Source organism: Anguilla rostrata, chromosome 7 (assembly GCF_018555375.3).
Source record: "Anguilla rostrata isolate EN2019 chromosome 7, ASM1855537v3, whole genome shotgun sequence".
In the NCBI taxonomy this organism is placed as follows: Eukaryota; Metazoa; Chordata; class Actinopteri; order Anguilliformes; family Anguillidae; genus Anguilla; species Anguilla rostrata.
The window spans coordinates 43,130,065-43,151,455 of record NC_057939.1 but is presented as its reverse complement, the minus strand read 5'-3'; the positions used below and the strand labels follow the sequence as shown (position 1 = coordinate 43,151,455).

The following is a 21,391-nucleotide window of genomic DNA, read 5'->3' as shown; positions in this document are numbered from 1 at the left end:
TCAGAATTCATAAAAGAATACTCTAGCAGCTCTTACACATTTTTTCAGGGGTAAGTCATTTTAAAAGAGCTATTTTAGAGTCTTATTTATATAATTGTTTCATAGTATTAAATTTTTTAATATCGCTTGAAAATGACTTAAAAGAAAGATGAAAAGAGAATCTGCAGATGAATGGAGGCTGAGGTCATTTTTAGTTCTGAAACTTCAGATAAAACGAAGCAATTGACTGAAGATTTCGCTGCTTTCACAATTGGTTCTCTACGATAAATCCCATCCAGTAGACCGTACTTGATTTGACACTTTAATGAGAGACTGTATCGTGACCAGTGAAGTAGCTGTAATGTTAATGAGACTGCACAGCTGCACTTTAAGTGTAATGTTAATAAGACTGTACATTGGCACTTTATGCGTAATATTAATGAAACTACGTACATCTGCTCTTTAAGCTCAATGTTACTGAGACTGTACATTTGTACTTTAAGTGTAATGTTAATGAGACTGTACTTCTGAACTTTGTGTAATGTTAATGAGATTGTGAATCTGCACTTTGTGTAATGCTAATAACACTACATCTGCACTTTATATATGTTCATGAGACTGTACATCTGCACTTGAAGTGTAATTTTAATAAGACTACATCTGCACATTAAGTGTACTGTTAGTGAGATTGCATTTGCACTTCAAGTGTAATGTTAATAAGGATACATCTGCACTTTAAGTGTAATATTAGTGAGACTGCATGTGCACTTTAAGTGTTATGTTAATTTGACACATCTACACTTGTATTGTTAATAAATCAGTGGGATATTATAGCAGGATTTCCGATTCACTGATCAGGGATGTGTTCCTGGTTGTGACCTACTCTGCAGTCTGCCTGCACCGGTGCTCTCCATGAGCAGCTGTGCAGCTCAGCTGCCTGAATGAGAGAGCCATACAGGGGAGATACTGGCCTAAAAATAGGATTTGGCATTTCCAAATTCAGAGGAAAAAAATGGTTTAGTCCTATGAAATGTGTATCAACAGAGAGTATTATAACAGCCTGGCACAAACAAAGGATAAAAAGTACAGGGTGGTGAACTTCAAACTGCAGGCATGCACGCATGCACACACACACATGAGATAGAGCAGTCAATCAGCCGGTTCATAATCAAAGAGACCATTTCAGCTGTGTTGGAAAAAATACATTTTTGAATAGCTGCTGATCTAAAGAGTTTTATTGTTTATATTGCATGGGATATATCTGAGAAAATAACTGAACAAGAGGTAAACAATAAAGCTGTCATCAGTGTAATTTAGCATGCTTGTGCACTAGTCTTAAAAATTAATTTGTGATGATCTCTCTCTCTCTCTCTCTCTCTCTCTCTCTCTCTCAGTTCTTCATCAGCTTGCTGGTAATCCTCCTGGCAGAGCTGATACTGCTCATTCTGTTCTTTGTTTATATGGATAAGGTAAGGCTGTGAAAAATATCACCTTTTCCAAAACTTTCCTCACATTTCAACATTACTTTACACACACACACACACACTCGGTAATAGAGAAATACACGCTGATGTGTATTTGCACTGCTTTCCTGAGTGTGTATGAGCGATGGATCTGCCACTCACTGCCAGGAGAGATTAAGCGTTTCTTCATCCCTCCTGTCTCTCGGCTCTGTTTTGTGACTTCAAGATGTATGAAGGGGGATTTAATTCTCTTCCTGCCGAATTCTAATCTGACACTGCTGTCGTACCTCCTGTGTGGAGGGTGAGCAAGCAGTAAGCCCCTCCCCCCACCTTGTCTGAACAGCTCAGTGTGGTGATGTTTATTCACTGCAATGCCTACTAATAATAAGTTGAGAGGGGATTCATGAGAGAGCAGGTCTACCCCTAACCATCAGACCCTAACCAATCACTCTCTCCCATGGCCTGCCCTAACCAATAACTCTCTTCTGTATGTAGCCTGTCATAACCAATCACTCTCTCCCATGATGCACAGGTGAATGAGAATGCCAAGCAGGACCTGAAGGATGGGCTGGCACTGTACAACACGGACAACAACGTGGGCTTGAGGAACGCGTGGAACATCATCCAAGCAGAGGTGCGCCGCGTCAATCCAGCATTAGTCATGTGACCCGTGCCTCCCATGGGAATTCAAGGAATTCATCATGTGGTTCATGCAAGTCACCAGTAGCACCTCAGCATCCTGCAGGAAATCTGTAGTTTTAGTGGTGGAATGCGGCACTTACACAAATGAGCTGCTTGCCCATCTGCTGTAGCTATTTCCATTGCCCATTTGCCTTTTACTTCCCTGTTCCTTTACTGTATTTCTTGTTACGGACTGACCCAGACTACGTAACAGTTAGAGTGTGTGCGCACGTGTTCATATGTGTGTGTGAGCGCGTTTGTGTGTGAGTGTGTGTGTATTTTGTGTGTATGTGCGTGCCTATGTGTGTATGTGTATGTATATGTGTAGGTGTGTGTGTGTGTGTGTCTGTGTGCGTGTACAGGCAGTAATGCAGGGTCTCTGGCTCTCTGCAGTGGAAGTGCTGTGGAGTCACAGGATTCTCAGACTGGCATGATGCTCTGAGGGAGAGGGTGGTGCCGGATCGCTGCTGCCAGGAGCACCTCCAGGGCTGCGGCCGCAACGCCACCAGCATGTTCTGGACCCAGGTGAGTGGTGGGGTGGGGCGGGGCTGGATGGGGCGGGGCTTTCCCTGTGTGTTTCAAAGTTGTTCCCCTGTGTGCTCATCTACATTAGATCATGGGGGTATTCTAGATGAGGGTGGGACTCTGTGGCAGTCTCTGTCACTGTATGTATTTGTGTGCGCGTGCGCATGCGTGCGTGTGTGTGTCCGTGTGTCTGCGTCTCCATTTCTGCTCCTTCTCTTCCTCTTTCCTCCGTCGCTCCCTCTCACTCCTCATCCTGTCCTGATCTAATGCAGTGCTGTTCTTCCTCCCTACAGGGCTGCTATGAGAAGGTAGAGGAATGGCTAGACAACAATAAGCACCTTCTGGGCACCATAGCCATGTGTATACTGGTGATACAGGTGAGCTCCAGGGGCTGGGTTGTACTTCAATATATACCTATATATTGCTTCTTCCTGTGTCCTGGATAGGACAGCTGTGTTATGAAAGCCTTGTACCTGCCTCTGCAGAAAGGGGGCGCTCTTAATGAAGGTGTGGTATCCTGGCCCTGATGCTGACAGTAGCTGCATCAGGATCAGCCCAGTCTACTGATGCTAAATCTTACCTGTGGAATTGAATAATGGAAACTTCGCAATTCTGGCATTTTTCTGTACCGTTCAATTAATCTGACACAGTGCTCCTGTGCATCAAATTTTATCAATAGAAACATGACAGGTTTTAACAGAAAGTCAAATTAGTAATATGATATGTTTTGGGGTCTCTCTCTACGTGAATGCCATATATTAAAATGCTTGAACAAAGTGCTTGTAATGTATGAGATGCATGTTCTCATCAGAGCTTGACTGATGTCACTTCCTTTTTCCAGCTTCTTGGCATGGCTTTTTCCATGACCCTGTTCCAGCAGATCCACAGAATGGGGAAGAAGTACGATGCCTAGCAGGGGGTGGAGCCCTAGCAAAAGGGCGGGCCCAGCGACCCCCCCAGGGGGACACTGGAGGGGACCCCACAGGCCCAGGACAGCCCCATGTCTTCCCTCATCACTGGGCCACACCCACACCAGCTGGCTACAGTTCGTAATCACACTGAAATTGCCAAAGAGATACTGAACTGGAGAGAAACAGAGAGCAAGATTTGCTCCTTCTTCCTGTGGTTTAATCCTTTTAAACAGTTTAAACAGTGGGCCCACTTATTTACTAAAAAAAAAGACTTTAGCCCCCTTCCCCAAGTTAAATGGTTTTGAATGTTGACAAAATACACCTCTTCCTGTAAAAAGTGGAAAGCTTAACCCTCGCATGCCAGAGCTTTCTTTTCTAATCAGTGGATAACTGTTATTTTAAAGTTTTTAAAAAATGAAATCCATTTTTTTTCTAACTTGTGTTTTGTGGAAAATATGGATGTGTTTTATTGCATATATAATTTTGCTGGTAAAAATGCCAGTGGGACTGGACAGAGAACAGGAGAGACCATCTGAAGAGAGACCATTTGGATGTAGTAAGGAAAGACAGCCTGGATATACTGAGGAGCCACCATCTCGGTGTGCCTTGGAGAGAGCATTTGAATGTAAGGAGGAGATCTGATCTGTATCTGATACATGCTTATGAGGAGAGCCACTCATTGGCCACATCGAAGAAAGCTTAGAAGTGAATTTCAGAGATTCCAGTGGATTGGTAAAAGCTTTTCCCTCAGAAACATGTATATTCAGCCCTGGTGGTATTGAATTTGTCTTGTTAGTGTATAAAGTGCAGCAGACAACCCCTCTGTGGCACTTATGTTAAGTACAGCTCCATGGTTAACCAGATGGTGCAGAACTGATTCTTGCTTCTGTTAAGGAGAAATCTGAGAAAACGGCTGCTGGGGAGCCTCCTTCAGTCTCAAGGCATTTTCAGTAGTCTCCATGAGTCTCCAGACTTCTTCAGGCATCTCCAGTAGTCTCCATGAGTCTCCAGACTTCTTCAGGCATCTCCAGTAGTCTCCATGAGTCTCCAGACTTCTTCAGGCATCTCCAGTAGTCTCCATGAGTCTCTAGACTTATCCAGGCATCTCAAACAGTTGCCATGAGTCACCAGACTTCTCCAGGAATCTCCAATAGTTTCCAAGAATCTCCATAATTCTCCAGGAATTTCTAAAAGTCTCCATGAACCTTTAGACTTCTCCAGGGGGTCTCCTGTCAAGTGAAGATGGAGGTTCTTCTCAGAGGAGTTTTCTTTTGTTATTCCCATTTGGGTTTTTAGTCTTTCTGAAATATCTGTTTAGCGCATTATATCTAATCGCATTCCTTGCATTAATGGTAATATGGCTATATCCATACCTGTGTTCTGAACCTCTGCTGGTATCCTCAGCACACTCTGCCCTGCCCTGGCCCCACCCCCCTTCTGTGGATGTTAGAGGAGGAGTGGAGTGCTGCATGTAGTGCAGAGGGAAAGCAGAATGCTCACCGACTGCTCCATACTAAGTCCACTCCTTAAGTCCCCTTCCATCTCCAGTCCCCTCCTACTCTCAGTCCCCTCCCTCTTAGTCTCCTCCTACTGTCAGTCCCCCCCTCTCATAGGCTCCTCCCTCTCTTAGTCTCCACCCACTCTCATTCCTCTCCCACTCTGTCTCCTGCCACCCTCACTCTTCTCAGTGATTTGCCTCAAAAGACTCCTATATTTTTAAAATCTCCTTGCTATTGTATCTGTGGCGCCTGTGGTTGATATGATGCCTATTTGTTGCAATGCTAAGGCACTGGTTCAGATACTCCTCCTCCATCGTGTTTGGATTCAGGGGCATAAATTAAAGGGATTGTTAAAGCAAATGGATGACATATAGCTGAATATTACACACTGTCCCTTCATTTCACACGTTGAATTATCATAAGGACTGTAGGGCCAGCAGCTCAGTGAGACAAAGACTGATTTGTTTAGGGTTACAAATGATTTACTGATTGCTTGATTGATTCATTGATTGACTGATGTGTTATGGGTTTGGTTGGGGTTAGAAATGAATGAACAATTAATGTGTTTAAGGTTGGGGTTGGTTTGGGTTGGTTTGTAAATTATTATGAAACTGTTAGTGTCAAATGTGGCTCATAGGAAGTCAGTGCTCCACAAGTCAGTTTAAAAACCATACCTGTGTCATTGTATGTAAATATTGGTGTGATAATTCTGTTATAAAGGCCAGTGTGATAATTAAGTGATAAATACCAGTGCAATAATTCATATCATTGTGATAATTCAGGGTGATAAATACTGGTGTGATAATTCAGTGTGATGAATACAGGTGTGATAATTCAGTTGTAGTTTTTTGGGGTTTCCTGGAGTGGAAAGCATTTCCAGTCATTCATGTGTCCTTTACTGTTTGCATATGTATCTCCTCACAGCTGGTTTCTCTCTAATGAGAGAAACCCATGGCTAACAACCATTTCTCTTTCGTCCTTTTTGTTGTCATAAAACAGCTATTTTGTAATTGATTAAAAAAAAAAAATCAGTGAAAACATGTTGCCATTATTAATAATCAATTGGAATGAGTCGACTGTTTAAAAATTATCTCTTAAATTTTTTATTAAAAAAAGGAGTAACAGTATTGTCTGTCTTGATTATCGTATTTCACCTGGGGCATGGGCGTGGCAGGCAAGAGAAGAGCCTTCAGTGAATTTGCAGTCTGGATTTCAGTTTACTACCATTGTTAAATATTATGAGCAGCATGTGTTTTATTCTTCTGTGTAGAATGGGTCTTAGCCTTCAGCCTCTTGTGCTTTCTAAGTGTATTGATGATTTTTCCTGGGACTTCCCTGGTTACTGAGCTCCTCATTACCCAGTTAGTAAGTGCTTGTGCTGTGTTTCTGATATCCTGTGTTATGAGTCATTAGCAGCATGCAGTATTTAACCCTTTAAGGCATGAGATAAAAGGTGAATAGAATGTTAACTCAACATTCTAATGCTGATGTAACAATTACCACTAGTAATGGAAAGCAGTGGAGTTCTAGAACACTGACTTAGAATTCTGAAAAGAAGACATTCCAAAACAATTGATCTTCAAAGGGTTAATTAGCGATTTAAGATCTGAGGAAGGAAGCCTTGTGCAGCCTTCCCTCTCCATTTACTCCTATTTACTGAAGAAACCAAACTTCCAAGGAGGCAGAAATTATGTATTTAAAGCTGTCTAATTCTGTATTTAATTATGTAGGGTTGTATGAATTTTGTACTGTTTTAATGAAATATGTGATTTGTAATGTGGGGCCATTTCATTAATTTAACATCACTTTTCTTTCTATGCAAACATACCTACTATAGCCTTTGTAAAGCTGATTTTGTATGAGTAACATTTGAATAAAGTGAATGGAATTCCCTGAATCTGTCTTCATGGAGACCTCATATTTGTGACATTAACAATATTCCAGAATTAAGAAGAATTTTGGAAGCGAGTGCTGGTTTTCATTTTCCTTGTTTGAAACACCAGCACCACCCAGAAGTGCTATTAGCCTATATTTAGTTTGAGTGCAATTGTTTCATATTTTTGCATACTAGGCACTAGAATACTAGGCACTAGGTGAGCCTCTCCCCTGTCCCACTAATCAGGGACCTTATGAAGGAGCATGTAAGGAACAACCTGCATTTAAAAGACAATAGTTTCCACCCTGCTAATCATAATTATCCACCATGGGGTAATTCCTTTTATCAAGTACACATAATATTTCAGAATTATATTACGAGTAAAATAAGAGATGTATAAGTAAAAATACAGTGAAACTCTACCCTTCCTAGTGGGCCCTCTGGGTCAGTGGGTCCTGGGGCGGAAGATGGGAATTTAACTGGCTATCTACTTTGCGGTCTCCCGATCATTGCATGGTTTCACTCCCTCACACCCAACCATCAAGCAATTCATTGAGCCAGTTAGTCAACCAGAATAAAGACTGTTTTGCATCTGTGCCCAGTAGGACGTAAAACGGTCCCTGGCTCTCCTGTAGTCCTGTGTGGCCTGTGGGGAGAACCTTAATTTGCAAGGACACAGAGCATCCTGGTTAAAAATAACAACTGCACTGCTTTATTGCTCATTCATCCAACATCTTTGTGCAATCTGGGTACATTAAGCACCTCGAAGAACAATCTGCAATATTACAGTTTTGTTTGCATACACACTTTCTTTTCACACATCAATAAATAATGGTCACACAGCTCCTAGTCAGCAATGCACTTCCACTCTTAAGACTACCATACACACAATCTTGAATGAGAGCAGCTAAACAGCCATTGTGATGAAGATATGTAAGATTTGGGAGAAGGGCATTTAGTCCAAAAACATTCCCACTGTGAGTTTCTCTTCATTCAAGACACTCAATGGTCACAGCCTTTGTGTAAAACGTTTTAAAAAAACGTTTTAAAAAAAAAGGGCTCTGTGCCTCAAAGACATGTGTACCTCCTCCTCATTGGCTAACAAGTCACTCATTTGAAATGGACTTGCTGCCGTTTCCTTAACTTTTATATAAAACAGGCCCGGCGCACATTTACCCAATATCAGCAGGACTTTAACCATCATCCCGTTCCACCAAGCTATGAAGATAAAAACAATATAAAAACTGTAATAGTAAGACTAAAAAAGCCAACACAACTTCCTGAAGACTTCCTGAGGGAAGCGGTTTTTCTGGTGCTCTTGCTCAGAGCGTAGGCAGCATGTAAACTCTCAGTTTGGAGAAAAAAAGGCAGCACGGGGTGAGAAAGGGGGCGGTGCCCCTGAGGGGGAAAGGGGGGGCGGGAGTGGGGGCGTGGCCTGGTCTGGAGGGGCGGGGCTGGGCGGTGCAGGCCTCAGGCCCAGGTGAGGCAGTGGCCCTTGGACAGCATGACGGCCTCCAGGTCCTCGTCCTCGGCCTTCTCCCTGAGCCGCTGCTCCTCCAGCAGGGCCACCAGCGCGTCGCGCTGCTCCACCACCTCCAGCATCTCGCTCAGGATCCGCTTCTCCTCCACCAGCTCCGCCTCCGTCTTCAGATGGTCTGGGGCCCGCAAAGGGAGGGTGGAGATAGAGGCCGTGGTCATGCAATGTGAGTGGAGAGAGATACTACTACTACTACTACTAATAATAATAATTATTATTATTAGTATAATAATCACCATCCACAGCCATGCGCTCCCTCAGTTCCTGCTGTAAACGACTCTGCCGATCCTCCAGCTCCAGCTCTCGTGCACTGAAACGGGACAGAAACGGGGCAGAACAGTTATTATTATTACTATGCTCCTAGCATGAAAGTTGGAAGCGGATTTAAGAGGGGAAAGGACATCACACTCACAATATCATCAGCTCAGACTCGTAGCGCACCAGCGAGTTCTTCTCCTGAACCAGAGTGAACCACTCCTGCATCAGCCGCGGGTCATCCTCCTTTCCCATGCCTTGGAAAAGAACAAGGGAACATGAGGGAGAGAAAGAAAGAGAGAGGACAGAGGGACTACATGGGCCTTGGCAATCCGGTTGACACTCAGAAACTGGACGGCATGCAGAAAACCACACAGAGATTTTAATCTTCATTAGTTTATTTGACAGGAACAAAATGCACATTAATACAATTTCTGTAAATGTTCCAGAGTTTGCCAGAAAGGCTCATTTGCATCTGCAGTCTCTGGGCTACATGTTTTGGCCGGATTTGATTTGGATGGATCCTGACAGCTGAAACAAGGCAGCAAACACATGCAGCCCAACAACATGCAAAGTCCTTTGATTTCCCCCCAGTGTGGACTGGAGTCTCCCACACATATTTGAGCGTGCGATCCCCATGTATAGTGTGTGTGCATGGTGCATGTGCGCATACGTGTGTGTGTGTGTGTGTGAGCACGCATGTGTGTGTGTGTGTGCATGTGTAGAGTTTGTATGCAGGTGTGTGTGTGTGCGTGCATGTGAGAAATCTCCAAGTACAGACTGTATGTGTTTGTGTGTGTGTGTGTGAGACAGAACCCCATGTAGTGTGTGTGTGTGGGTGTGTGTGATTCCAATACTGCATAGGCAGGACTAAAGTATAGTATAGTGTGAGACTATGGAAAGAGCTATATTAAGTTAAAGCACTGTTAGGGTTACTGTAATAATGACTAAAGACTGCCAGTACACAGAAACCCCTGAAAATAATAATTCAGAAAATAACAGTTTAAAGCAGCTTTTCAATCTAATAGCCAAAGCTTTGAAGTCTCAATTCACATCTTAAGCACCTGTGTGACAAACCAAGGAAATTAGGTAGGAGGGACTGTAATATACCTGTAATATACAGGCAGGAACTGAGTGTTCTATATGTAAAGCAGAAATAAAATACGACCAAAAGACTTGAAATAACTCTCAGGAGAGTGGCATTATAGGCATGTGGGATGAAACAGAGCAGTTTTGGGGATAATCAGAAATGGTCACACACCAAATCAGTTGCTAAGAAGCAACTGAGCAATCTGGGGGAAGGAGCCAGACAGAGCTACAGGGCCGGCTGCAATCCTACATCACACAGCGCCCAGGATCCAGCGTGCTCAGGCGCTAACATGCCTAGCTACCCTGCCATGCCTTTGAGAGTGGGTGTGTCCAGAGGACCCCCACCCTGGCGATGTCACCTCACTGCTGACCAATCGCATGCGTCCAACCACACTGAAGATTCCTCAGCCATGGGAGGGCTGCCCTGAGGAAGCTCACCTTCACACGCGCACATCGGTTACACGCTCCGACAAGACGGCCTCCGCATCTCCACTTACCCAGAAAGCACTGCACAAAGCCCTGCCCCCCTACACTGTGGACAATCCAGCAACCACAAAATCAAATCCCAACAGAAAATCTTTTGGAGGGAATTTAAAGTCAGTGGTGCAATACTGCAGAGATTTGGACGGTTATAAAATGACTGTGATATTCAATATCATTAACATCCGTGTGACGTTTAGACTGTGGGGGCTTCGAGGAGCCGAATTCTACAAGGTCCTGGTCCATGCAATCTTCCATCCGAGCCAAGCGTCTACGACACAGCTTTGCATCAATTCAATGGCCACACTCATCACATCACACCCACTCGGGGTCACCACTGACCTGTGAGGAAGGGGGTATGCCCCAGAGACAGAGAGCGCCATGCTTCAACACAGGGGTTAAAGTTCAGAGGTCAAATACCACATCAGCTACAGTTCTCTGAGACCTGGATCTACTGCATGCAATCAGCTCTACTGCACGCAATCAGCTATGCAGCATGTGATCAGCTTCACTGAACGAGACCAGCTCTTGAGCAAGCAATCAGCTCTACTGTACGTGATCAATTCTACTGCATTCTATTAGCACCACAGCATGGGATCAGCTATACTGCATGCCATCAAGAACACAAACAGTTTTTAATCAAGCCCACCCTTTGCTGTGCATACGTGCCACTAGCAGTTTCAAACCACGTTGTCTTTGTAACTTTTATTTTTGGGTAACCAGTCCCGAGGAACGGCAGTGGCACAAGCCATGCGTGGTGGAGGTGGGGTTTAGCCACTCGGTAGCTGGGAGCAACAGGCCCGAGGTACATACCGCCCAGATGCAAGTCGAAGATTTCACTGTATTTAGAGTCTCCCCAATAGTCTACAATGAGGACATACGAGACTGAGTCACCGCATAGAGCAGCACACTGGAAAGAACAGCCTGGATAGAAACGCGGCCATGCAGGGGGAAGAAGAAGATGATGTTCCTTTATACAGGCACGTGCACGCTTGCTGAGTGAGAGGCCATAGCTGTACGCTGCTAAAGCTACAGCAGCAATACAGTTTGTGTTTAAGATCAAATTCCCACAGCAGCCCATGAAATAGGCAGTTTATGAATCCCGCACTGGCCCCATAGTGCTTAGCCCGTGGCAAAAGTCAGAACGTGTGTTTGGAAAGGAACATATAATTCTGCAATTGTACACGACTGTACTGGAAACTGCAGACTTTAGGGCCCTGTGTGCTAGCACCCTGCTGTGATATGTGCACTTTGTGTGACAGCTACGCACACATCCTTTATGTGTTATGCTAGCACAGTGTGCACACATACAAGAGCAGCCTCCTCCCTGGCCCAAGGGCATCAAGGGACTCGTAGTCTAAAGAAAATTCACCCCAAGTAGCTTCAAAGTTTAACAGTGACGTTACACTTCCAGAAGTTGAACAGACACAAATGATCAGATTTCTACTATTTTAAAATTACGTTTAACCTTATTTATAGTTAGAACTTGTTCCCATGGGGCAATGCAACCACAGACTGTGATCAAGGAAAGAAGAACACAAACGGACATTTATGACTAATAATTGTGAATAAATGCTATAAAATTAATCTGTTGATCTGCAGAGCCGCTGGACAAACTGAAGTGCTTTCTCTCCCCCATTATACTCAATAGAATAGGGCATAAATAAGGGCTGAACTTCTCTTCCGGAGTCTGCTCTCTCCCACAGCGGACACACCGCTGAGTCTCTGAAGCTTGCGCGCACCCAGCGTAATTATACTGACAATAAGTCGCTCATTCTTCAACAGGGCTGTCATGGTTACAGTCATAGATATGCTTTCCTATTCCTGATGTGAGAGAGAAAGCAAAGACAGGGAAAAAAGTGCGTGTAAGAGGGGGAGAGAGGAGGAGAGCGAGATGAGAGAAGGGGAGGGAGAAAGCCCTGTTGAAGAGAGAGGGAGATAGAGAGGGAGAGTGAGAGAGAGAATGAAAATGAGAGACAGACAGAGAGAGAGAGAGAGAGGGATGGGGTCCGTGTGCTGACTCAGCAGGAACTCTCAAGATTAAACTATGAACGGAAACAGGAGGCAGCCCTGTTCAGTCCAGGTTTCCGGGCAGTAGGACAGCACTTGAGCTGGGACACGGAAATGGAGAGAGGCCGGAGGGATTCTCTGGAGATTAATAAATGGAAGCGACACTAACAAGTACCAGCACCAAAATCATCATACTGCCTCTCCACTGTGGGGCATAGTACACTTATCCCAAAGACAGGGTACACCATCCCCAAACACAGTACACACTAACCCCAAACACAGGGTACAGTAACCTCAAACACAGGGTACACAACCCCAAATAGGGTACAGACAGAGAGAGAGGGTACCTGCTTCCCCACGCAGTGCCTTCTCTACGGCCACACCCTTCTCCTCCAGATGTTTCTGCTTCTCCTCCACCTGCTCCAGCTGCCTCTGGATTATCTAAGGAGAGACCAGAGTGTTACCTGTTACCCATGGTGATGCATTTTCCATACAGGCTATTACCACAGACCAGTTTATTTAAGTTCAACAGTATACAATACACATACATACACATATATATATATATATATATATACATATTGTAAGGACTAGGTGCCATTTTGGATCAACAGGACAGTTGATTTGGCCTAGGTTTTCTCTCATCGGCTACTCACCTGGGCTCTGTGCAGTCTCTTGAGCTCCTCCCGTTTGGCCTGTTGCCGGGCGGCCTTCTGCACTCTCCGCGTCAGTTTGGCGTTCAGCTCATCCTCGGTGTACGCTTTCTGAAATATCGTTTCAGAGTAACTTAGACTAGAGGGTTCTTTGACAGCCACCAGCACTCCGACCACCTCCGTGGGGCACGAAGACTCCCGCGAACTCGCCGGCAACGCACCCCGCTTTTTTTTTCTCACGGCCTTTCTCTGGGAGGGAGAAAATGAGAGACCGGCCTCCAGTGAGAGGCTAATCAGCAAAACAGCTCTGAGCCCAGGACATCACATCTGACCGAGAGCTACGGTAATAGAACAGCACCACTGAGAGCTATGCTAATACAACAGCACCACTGAGCGCTATGCTAATACAACAGCACCAGTGAGCGCTACGCTAATACAACAGCACCACTGAGCGCTATGCTAATACACCAGCACCACTGAGTGCTATGCTAATACAACAGCACCACTGAGCGCTATGCTAATACAACAGCACCAGTGAGAGCTATGCTAATACAACAGCACCACTGAGCGCTATGCTAATACAACAGCACCAGTGAGCGCTACGCTAATGCAAGAGCACCACTGCGCACTATGCTAATATAACAGCACCACTGAGAGCTATGCTAATACAACAGCACCACTGAGCACTGTGCTAATACAACAGCACCAGTGAGTGCCACCCTAATACAAGAGCACCACTGAGCACTATGCTAATACAACAGCACCACTGAGCGCTACGCTAACACAAGAGCACCACTGAGAACTATGCTAATACAACAGCACCAGCGACTGCTACGCTAATAGTGGTATAGTGGTACTGTAACAGCACCACTATACATAGTGTATCACACTGACAGGCTATTCTAATATAACAGGCCCACTGAGCGTGCTCTATCACACATAGGCTAATAAGGTAATGTCAACACCATTGAGCACGCTCATTCACATCACAATTACAATTAAAGATCACAAAACAAAACGCAAATTTCCAATGAACTGGAAACAAAATATGACACTGGGACAAAATAATAGAACTCAAAGAAAATGCGTCTGCAGACAGCTGAACAAATCACACCATGGTTGTCAGCTCTAAGTCCATAAATGGGACTGGGATGAAAATGTACAGAGAAAATGATTTATCCTAAAAAGCACACAGTCCATTGCAGAACAATTACACAATTCTCACATATCCTGTATGTTCCTCTATTTCTAGAACATGAGTACTTACACACAATAAATGAAAAAATAAGGTGTGTGTGAGGAAAGTGTGAATATAGCACAGCAGCTGAGCTGGTTATACTGTGTGGTAATGCAGGTCCCCACAAGTGCACTGCAGGTCCCCATAAGTGCAGTGCACCAAGGTGCAGGGTTGTTGCCCTCCCCTTACTTTCAGGTGAAGCTGAAATGTTTGCGAAGCAGATTCAGTAACAGCTGTTACAGCAGAAACAGCTATGAGCGTGTGTGTGCTTGTGGCTGCAGTGTGGCATGACGGGGGCAGTGACAGAGAGCAGCAGCAGGGGGCGCTGTGGTGCCATGGCATGCATTTGAGGCAGGCCATGCAAAGAGAGGGACAGAAAAGGTTAGGTGCCTGGCGGAGCTTCTGCACACACTACCTTCACGCCGTACACTCTCCTGAACGCCAACGCGTGAGGAACGTACACAGACTTGGGAAGACAAAAACAAAACAGAGACAGTTAGATTAAACGAGGCGATGCAACATTTTGCCACACAAGAAAATCTAAGGAGTCTCTCACAGAGGTCAATAGCATAATGCAACAGGACACAAATTTACATATACTCAGGAACATACAGGGTGAGTTTACAAATTTACAGTCACACCCAATCAGAAACATACAGGGTGAGTGAACAAATTTACAGCTACACCCAATCAGAAACAGACAGGGTCAGTGTACAAATTTACAGTCACACCCAATCAGAAACATAAAGAGTGAGTGTACAAATTTATACATTTAATTATAGAAATGCTTAAACTGCTCCAACAGGGGCTACAGTATCAATTATCGTCATGACCCCATTAGATGGGTTCATATTAATTATATAATTCAATAATTTATATCAATAAATAATTAACAGTTGCTATCTTAAGCCTTTAGTGATGAAAACATGAATTGCAGACATGGCCACACAGTAAGAGCATTGCAGTGCACTCAATGAAAGTAAGACTGCATTACTTTCCTATGGGAATTTAAGCCAAACCTGTGGACTATATGCATAAAGCTCACAGGGAAACCGCATGCATCTTAAACATATCCTTCTGGTCTTTCTGACTGCAGTGCTTCTGTGAAAGGGGATCTCCAGTCAAAAAGCTGTGCTTGGTATGTTTTACGTGATGTGCTATGTTGAGCCAGTACTCACACACAGCTGAACGTCACTGAAAAGGGGCAGTGTGCAGTGATAGTTTGGGAAGACGTGGACTGAGGTCAGTTCCTACGTGGTACTGTTTGCTGTGATAACAGTACACGTGAACACGTCAAACATAAACGCATTAACTGGTGTTCACCTTCAGAAGCCTTGAGGCAAATGGCTTACTACTGCTGAATCACCACACCAAGACTGCTCAGAAGCAGCCGGATATACCTGTGTGACACACCTGTACCACTGTACCATTATATGCATATTATTGCCTAATTTTACAGTCAACTCATAGTGCTTTCAGTAACAGACTACAATTTGTTATGTATATTAGTAGAGCTTTATGTGCTTGTTAGTCGGGAGATGTAGTTTAAATGGTGTCTCCTTTCGAATGTCTGACAGACGGTCAGAGACAGAAGTAAATGAAAAATCATTAATACATTAGAAACAGCTTTTATCAAAACCTTTGCAAGAGATACAATTTTAAATAGGACAGTTCACAATAGGTGAGAACTGGGCTTAAGAACATGATGGAGGATATGCATGAAACATGAAAGGAGTTTTTAAGTGAGGGACAGATAATCATTAGTTGGAAAAGTCTTTAAAAAATGTAAAACTGGGCGTAAAGAAATAAACTTTCGATCTATAATAGATGGACACAGCATAGATTGGGTGGAGGGATCTGTGTGTACGCATGTGTGTGTGTGTGTGGAGTGATCTGTGTGTACACATGTGTGTGTGTGTGAGTGTGTGTGGTATTTAATGAAGTGCTTCCGTAAACACCCAGTTGTATGTATAAGTAAATACTATGCAAAAATGCAAAAGCTGTGTAAGTCACTCTGGATAATAGCGTCTGCTAAATGTCTATAATGTAATGTAATCATGAGTGTGTACGCGTGTGGGCGTGCGTGTGTTTTACTCACATCGGCGTTTGACGGGGAGGAGCTTTCCAGCACATCGTCGCAGGAAGGATCAGAGTCTTCCGACACACACACGTTCTTCTGCAAGACCAGGTCTACACCAGAGAAACACACACATGGTTGCACACTTAGACACGGACACACAGAGCAGCATTTGAGTCCGTAACACACAAACACCTACAGCTTAGTGTCAGACACACTCACACACACCTGCAGCGTTAGAGTCACACACACTCACACACACACATACACACACAGACACATGCACATTTGCAGTGTTAGAGTCCGTAACACACACACAAGCACCTGCAGCGCTACAGTCAGACACACTCACACACACCTGCCGCACTCACTGCATACATGGGACGTGTGACATCGACGCTCACCTGAGGACTGGCCGAGCAGCGAGCTGTCATTGGCCAGGTCGGTGGTCTCATTAACGGAGGCTAAGCCGCAGTCCGATTGGTCATCCTTCTTCCTGTCTTTTCGGTAACCTGAGAAGACGGCCTTCCAGACAGAGCTGTTTTTGGGCGGGGTTTCCCCCGGCTCCGCCTTCCCCTTCTTCTCCTTGCTTTTGTGCGGGGGAAAGAGGGCGGAGCGTTTTTCGTTCTTGCCCCCCGCCGAGCTGCCCGAGGAGTCCGCCGACCCACCCAGGCTCCGCCCACCCCCCGGGGCGGGGACCGCCCTCTCTGGCGACGCCCCCGCCTGTTTCCGCGTCTCCCTCGCCGGCGAGCCGGCCACCGGCGCGGCTTTGCCTTTCCCAGAATCCTCGGAGGAGAGGCTCCAGGCCACCGTGGCGGGTTCGCGCTTGGGGGCGTCGGCTTCCTTCATCTTGCGAAGCTGTTGCTCCACGGCGTCGCGCAGGGCCTGGCTCTTCACCGACTGCCCCCACGCGCGGATGCGCTCCTCCGCCACGCCCTTGGCCGCCTCCCCGGTCACGCCAGAGGCCACGCCCCCGGACACGCCCCGGGTCTCGCGGCTATCCGAGGTGTGGAGGGAGGGCGGGCTAAAGAACGCTTGGTCATTGGCGCGCAGCGTAAGCTTTTTGTGGGAATCCTCCTCCTCCTCCTCTTCCCCGTCTTCCTCCTCCTCATCGTCGGCGAAGGGGATCTCGTCCACGCTTTCGAGGAAGGACCTGCGCGCCTCCGGCTGGGGTTCCGCGGGTTCGGGCGTGGCCTCGGGCTCCTCCTCTCGGGGGACCTCCCGCTTCCCTGAGAGGAGGGTGGCGGGCTCCTCGTCTGGCGGGGCCGGGGGCGGGGTGGAGGGCGGGGTCAGCAGGCCGGGATCAGGGGCGCGGCCTTCTTTTCTGGGGGTGCCGTTTCGGCAAATGGTCGAGCTGCTGCCCGGGTCCCCTCGTTTGGCCCCCCTGCTCTGGGGCTGGGTGGGGCCGGTCTCCCCTCTTCCTCCAGGTACCAGACTGTTCCTGGTCTCCGCATTGCTTGTCCAGTCGACTGGCGTGTCCGCACTGGGCGTGTCCGCCTTGGCGCTCGTGGCGGGCGTGGTAGGTTCGGCAAGCTCGGGCCGGGGCGTGGAGGTGCCGGCGGGCGACGGCTGGGTCCAGATGGGGGAAGGAGACTCCAGGGGTGCGGGGGTACAGGTGCTGCCGGCGTCCGGCTTTTGAGAGGTTCTCTGTGGTTTCACTTCGTCCGGCACAAAAGGCTCGGGGAAAAATGGCGCCACAGGAGATTTCAGCAGGAAGGGATATGGAGACGTCAAGGAGGTCTGAAAACAAAAATCCACAATTACTCAAGCTTCTGATGCTTCTCTGTCCGTTAAAGGACCTCTAAATCAGTGTTCTAGAACTTCATTGCTTTCAATTACCAGTTAGTGATTATTACATCAGCATTAGAATGTTCAGGGAACATTCTAATCCGATATTTGTGATCTTACACCTTAAAGGGTTAAAACGGATCAGAAATCAATCAGAAACTTGGACCGTGAAGCTGTTTTATTGTAAATCACATGCCAAGTTTCTCAATGGGATATAAACTCCGTACAGTTTATAAGCACCAACTGACGTGGAAAAATCAAGCAGTTTTCGCGGTATGGAACATGTAGCATCACAGGGAGAAAATCAAACAAAACCCGCCCTGCTGTACAGACCTGTGCTCCTGGTTTCAGGACATCGCTGACAGGCGGCTTCACGTTCTCCTCAACCGACTGCCGGGGGCTGACGGTGGAGTGTACTGAAAAGAAGAATGACCCATTTGTTACAGGCACTGAAACCAGTCTGCAGTTATCACTGGCATGTGGCCTGTCGAGTGTGAAACACTCACGGGCTCTTCTGTATTGCTGTGCGTGGTCTGAAGGGTGTAAAATAGTCACTGGCTCTGCTGTAGTACTGTGTGTAGCCTGTAGGGTGTAAAATAGCCACGGACTCTGCTGTAGTACTGTTTGTGGCCTGTAGGGTGTAAAATAGTCACTGGCTCTGCTGTAGTACTGTTTGTGGCCTGTAGGGTGTACAATAGTCACTGGCTCTGCTGTAGTACTGTTTGTGGCCTGTAGGGTGTAAAATAGTCACTGGCTCTGCTGTAGTACTGTTTGTGGCCTGTAGGGTGTAAAATAGTCACTGGCTCTGCTGCAGTACTGTTTGTGGCCTGTAGGGTGTACAAGGGCAGGGCTCATACCTGGCCTTCCCTTCCCCCCAGTTGCAGGTGGCAGCTTACTGGTGTTAGAGCTTTGAGCTTCTGTGCCAGAGGCAACATTCTCTGCGTGGAAACATATTTCATACATATTAATCACATATTACAGGGCTGCTGGGTGGCTCATCCTGTTAAGGCACTATTCCAGTGTGTGGATGGGCCCCATGCTCACACACACACACACACACCTTTATGGAGTTCAGCACCACGTTGGTTGCCTACTTCCTCATTATCTTCCTCTTCCTCACAGAGCTCTGGGGTCAGAGAGGAGAGAGGGTGGAGTCAGTAAATGGCACTTGCACTCATGCATTGCACTCATCAGCCAGACCAAGCCATTCTGATAAATAATGTACAATACACACAGCAGTTCGGGCCTACGGCATTACATAAACTACCACACTTGGTAGATGGCAATGCCTAACTCACAGTGATCGACATACATACAGCAAAACAATCTGAAAGATTACAGACAGCAGACGAGTGGTAATGACAGGTTTAAGATGCATGCACACACTGTATCAATTTTAACAGTTGCAAATGGATGTGGCTTGCATTCAGCCGACTGATAACCAATCAGAGTTAAAGAACTAAGCATGCGCAGTCCTGCTATGTCCTCTTCACAGGACTGGCCAGAACAGAAGTGAATCCAACGGTCGAAATGTCACGGCTTTCAACGCCTTGCGACTTTACGGAAACAGGAAACGCAGATGTGACGCAAGGGCTTCCCCCATGCCGAACCACGCCCGCCATTACGGTACATCAACATCAGTGCAAACTCAGTGAAAAACAAAAACTTTGCAATACTGAGCACACACACACACACACACACACACCTGGGAGGTGAGACTACTAACAACACAATGCAACAACCGAAGCAAGATGATGAAATGTTATGGGAGGGGCTGGTAAGCGAGCAGGGTGGAGTCACGTCACACGGTCACGCCCCCCAGGTGGGTTACCTGAGGACAGGAAGGGCCACGGGGCCACCTGAACGGGAAGGGGACCTGTCGCCCGGAAGGTTTCCTGAATGTACAGTGTCTTGGCTGAGGTGTGTGCGTGTGTGTGTGTCAGAGAGAGACACAGGGAAAAAGAGGGAAAAAGAGGGAGAGAGAGAGCAAGAGGTAAGGAGGCAAAGTAGAATTCAAATGTGAGACTCAGAGCAAATAGGCCAGGTTTTCACTGAAGGGGAGAGCATGCAGCCATGCTTTAATGCTGGAACAAGTTAGGAGCTCACTACTGACACAAGCTTACTGTTATTAGAGCTCAGATCATAAAAACAATACCAGTAAAAGATAAATATTCTGCAATACAAATGACATAATTCTCCATTGTTTTATACAGATTCTAAAATGTTCTTTAAAATGATGTATTTACAATTCCTAAATGTGTTTTTGCTCCTGTTTACAGATAAAATATCTGCTTTCTTACTGTGAGCCGATTTCCCAGCAGGCCGTGCGGGACTTCACATGCTGCAATACGGCAGCACAAATACCATATGTTAGGAATTTCAGAGCAACAAAACCAAGGTCTTAAAGAACAGAAGATGTTCACATGCTCAGTCATGCCAGGTTTCCTCACTAGCTGTTAAGTGAAAAAGAAACACAGCAGGAAGCAGTAGAAACATAACTACCTGAGAGAACAGGGCACCTGTACCTGAGTCTGCTCCTTCTTCATCTGACAGCTCCTGGAGGCATAGGCCTGACTGACACTCTCTCTCCCAGGGGCAGTACTCCCCCTCTACCAGCAGGGGGAGACACGGCCCCAATAATAACCCACACGACAGAGACATCGGAGAACAGAGGAATAGTGAGCAGCAGGAACAGGAGGAGTAGAGTATAGGCAGAGCAGAGTGGAATTAGAGGGAAAACAGACAAACCGTGAAAATCTCATGTGTGTACTGGGGGTGAACTGAGATTGTGTGAGTGAGTGAGTGACCCAGGGTTGTAGGCCTTATATGCTGTAGAAGCTACAGACTCACTGGCATGGATACAAAATCTGTGCTTACCATCACTGGATGCCTCATCATCTTCCTCATCATCATCCTCCTCCAGGCAGTTGGTCTCACCCTCACCAGTTACAACCTCGCCCCTTAGTTTGGTGTGCAGTGCCACTGCCTCCTTCCAGGCCACGCCCCCAAGGTCAGAAGGAGCGCACCCCTCCCCCTCCTCTTCAGACTCTGAGCTGCTGTGGAAAACCAGCGGTACATTAAACCACACCCCTGCCACACCCTTACACCACGCCCTTAAGCCACACTCATGCCCTACCCTTAAGCCAAACCCTAGCCACACCCTTAAACCCCCTGCCATACCCTTATACCACACCCTGGTCACATCTTTAGACCACACCCCTGCCACACCAAAGAAACCACCTGCTATACCCTTAAACCATACATCTACTACACCCTTACACCATGCCTGCACATCTTACTTAACCCCTACACCTTACACCATGCCCCGGTC

The 21,391-nt window shown here is 46.3% G+C and overlaps 2 protein-coding genes across 6 annotated transcripts in view; one reads left to right on the top strand and one right to left on the bottom strand.

The window, feature by feature from the left end:
* The window catches only part of LOC135259766 (tetraspanin-9), a 48,058-nt gene extending 41,103 nt beyond the window's left edge, over window positions 1-6,955 (top strand). For all 3 annotated transcript variants that reach the window (XM_064344484.1, XM_064344483.1, XM_064344482.1), the window contains 5 exons: window positions 1,374-1,448; window positions 1,975-2,076; window positions 2,517-2,648; window positions 2,942-3,025; window positions 3,490-6,955. In XM_064344484.1, coding sequence (XP_064200554.1) covers window positions 1,374-1,448; window positions 1,975-2,076; window positions 2,517-2,648; window positions 2,942-3,025; window positions 3,490-3,561 — 465 coding nt within the window. In that variant the 3' untranslated portion in view covers window positions 3,562-6,955. The remainder of the gene's footprint in view (window positions 1-1,373; window positions 1,449-1,974; window positions 2,077-2,516; window positions 2,649-2,941; window positions 3,026-3,489) is intronic.
* Window positions 6,956-7,623: 668 nt separating this feature from the next.
* mical3b (microtubule associated monooxygenase, calponin and LIM domain containing 3b) overlaps window positions 7,624-21,391 on the bottom strand; it is a 35,681-nt gene continuing 21,913 nt past the window's right edge. The window contains exons 21-33 of one of the 3 annotated variants that reach the window (XM_064344478.1): window positions 20,938-21,116; window positions 19,121-19,186; window positions 18,918-18,998; window positions 18,394-18,476; window positions 16,677-18,012; window positions 16,294-16,385; window positions 14,611-14,661; window positions 12,962-13,207; window positions 12,653-12,746; window positions 11,109-11,159; window positions 8,884-8,983; window positions 8,708-8,781; window positions 7,624-8,589 (exon numbers count right to left, since the gene is read on the bottom strand). In XM_064344478.1, the coding sequence (XP_064200548.1) occupies window positions 8,405-8,589; window positions 8,708-8,781; window positions 8,884-8,983; window positions 11,109-11,159; window positions 12,653-12,746; window positions 12,962-13,207; window positions 14,611-14,661; window positions 16,294-16,385; window positions 16,677-18,012; window positions 18,394-18,476; window positions 18,918-18,998; window positions 19,121-19,186; window positions 20,938-21,116 (2,638 nt within the window). In that variant the 3' untranslated portion in view covers window positions 7,624-8,404. Of the gene's footprint in view, window positions 8,590-8,707; window positions 8,782-8,883; window positions 8,984-11,108; window positions 11,160-12,652; window positions 12,747-12,961; window positions 13,208-14,610; window positions 14,662-16,293; window positions 16,386-16,676; window positions 18,013-18,393; window positions 18,477-18,917; window positions 18,999-19,120; window positions 19,187-20,351; window positions 20,670-20,937; window positions 21,117-21,391 lie in introns of those variants that run through there. The other 2 variants (XM_064344479.1, XM_064344480.1) reach the window with 2 other exon arrangements.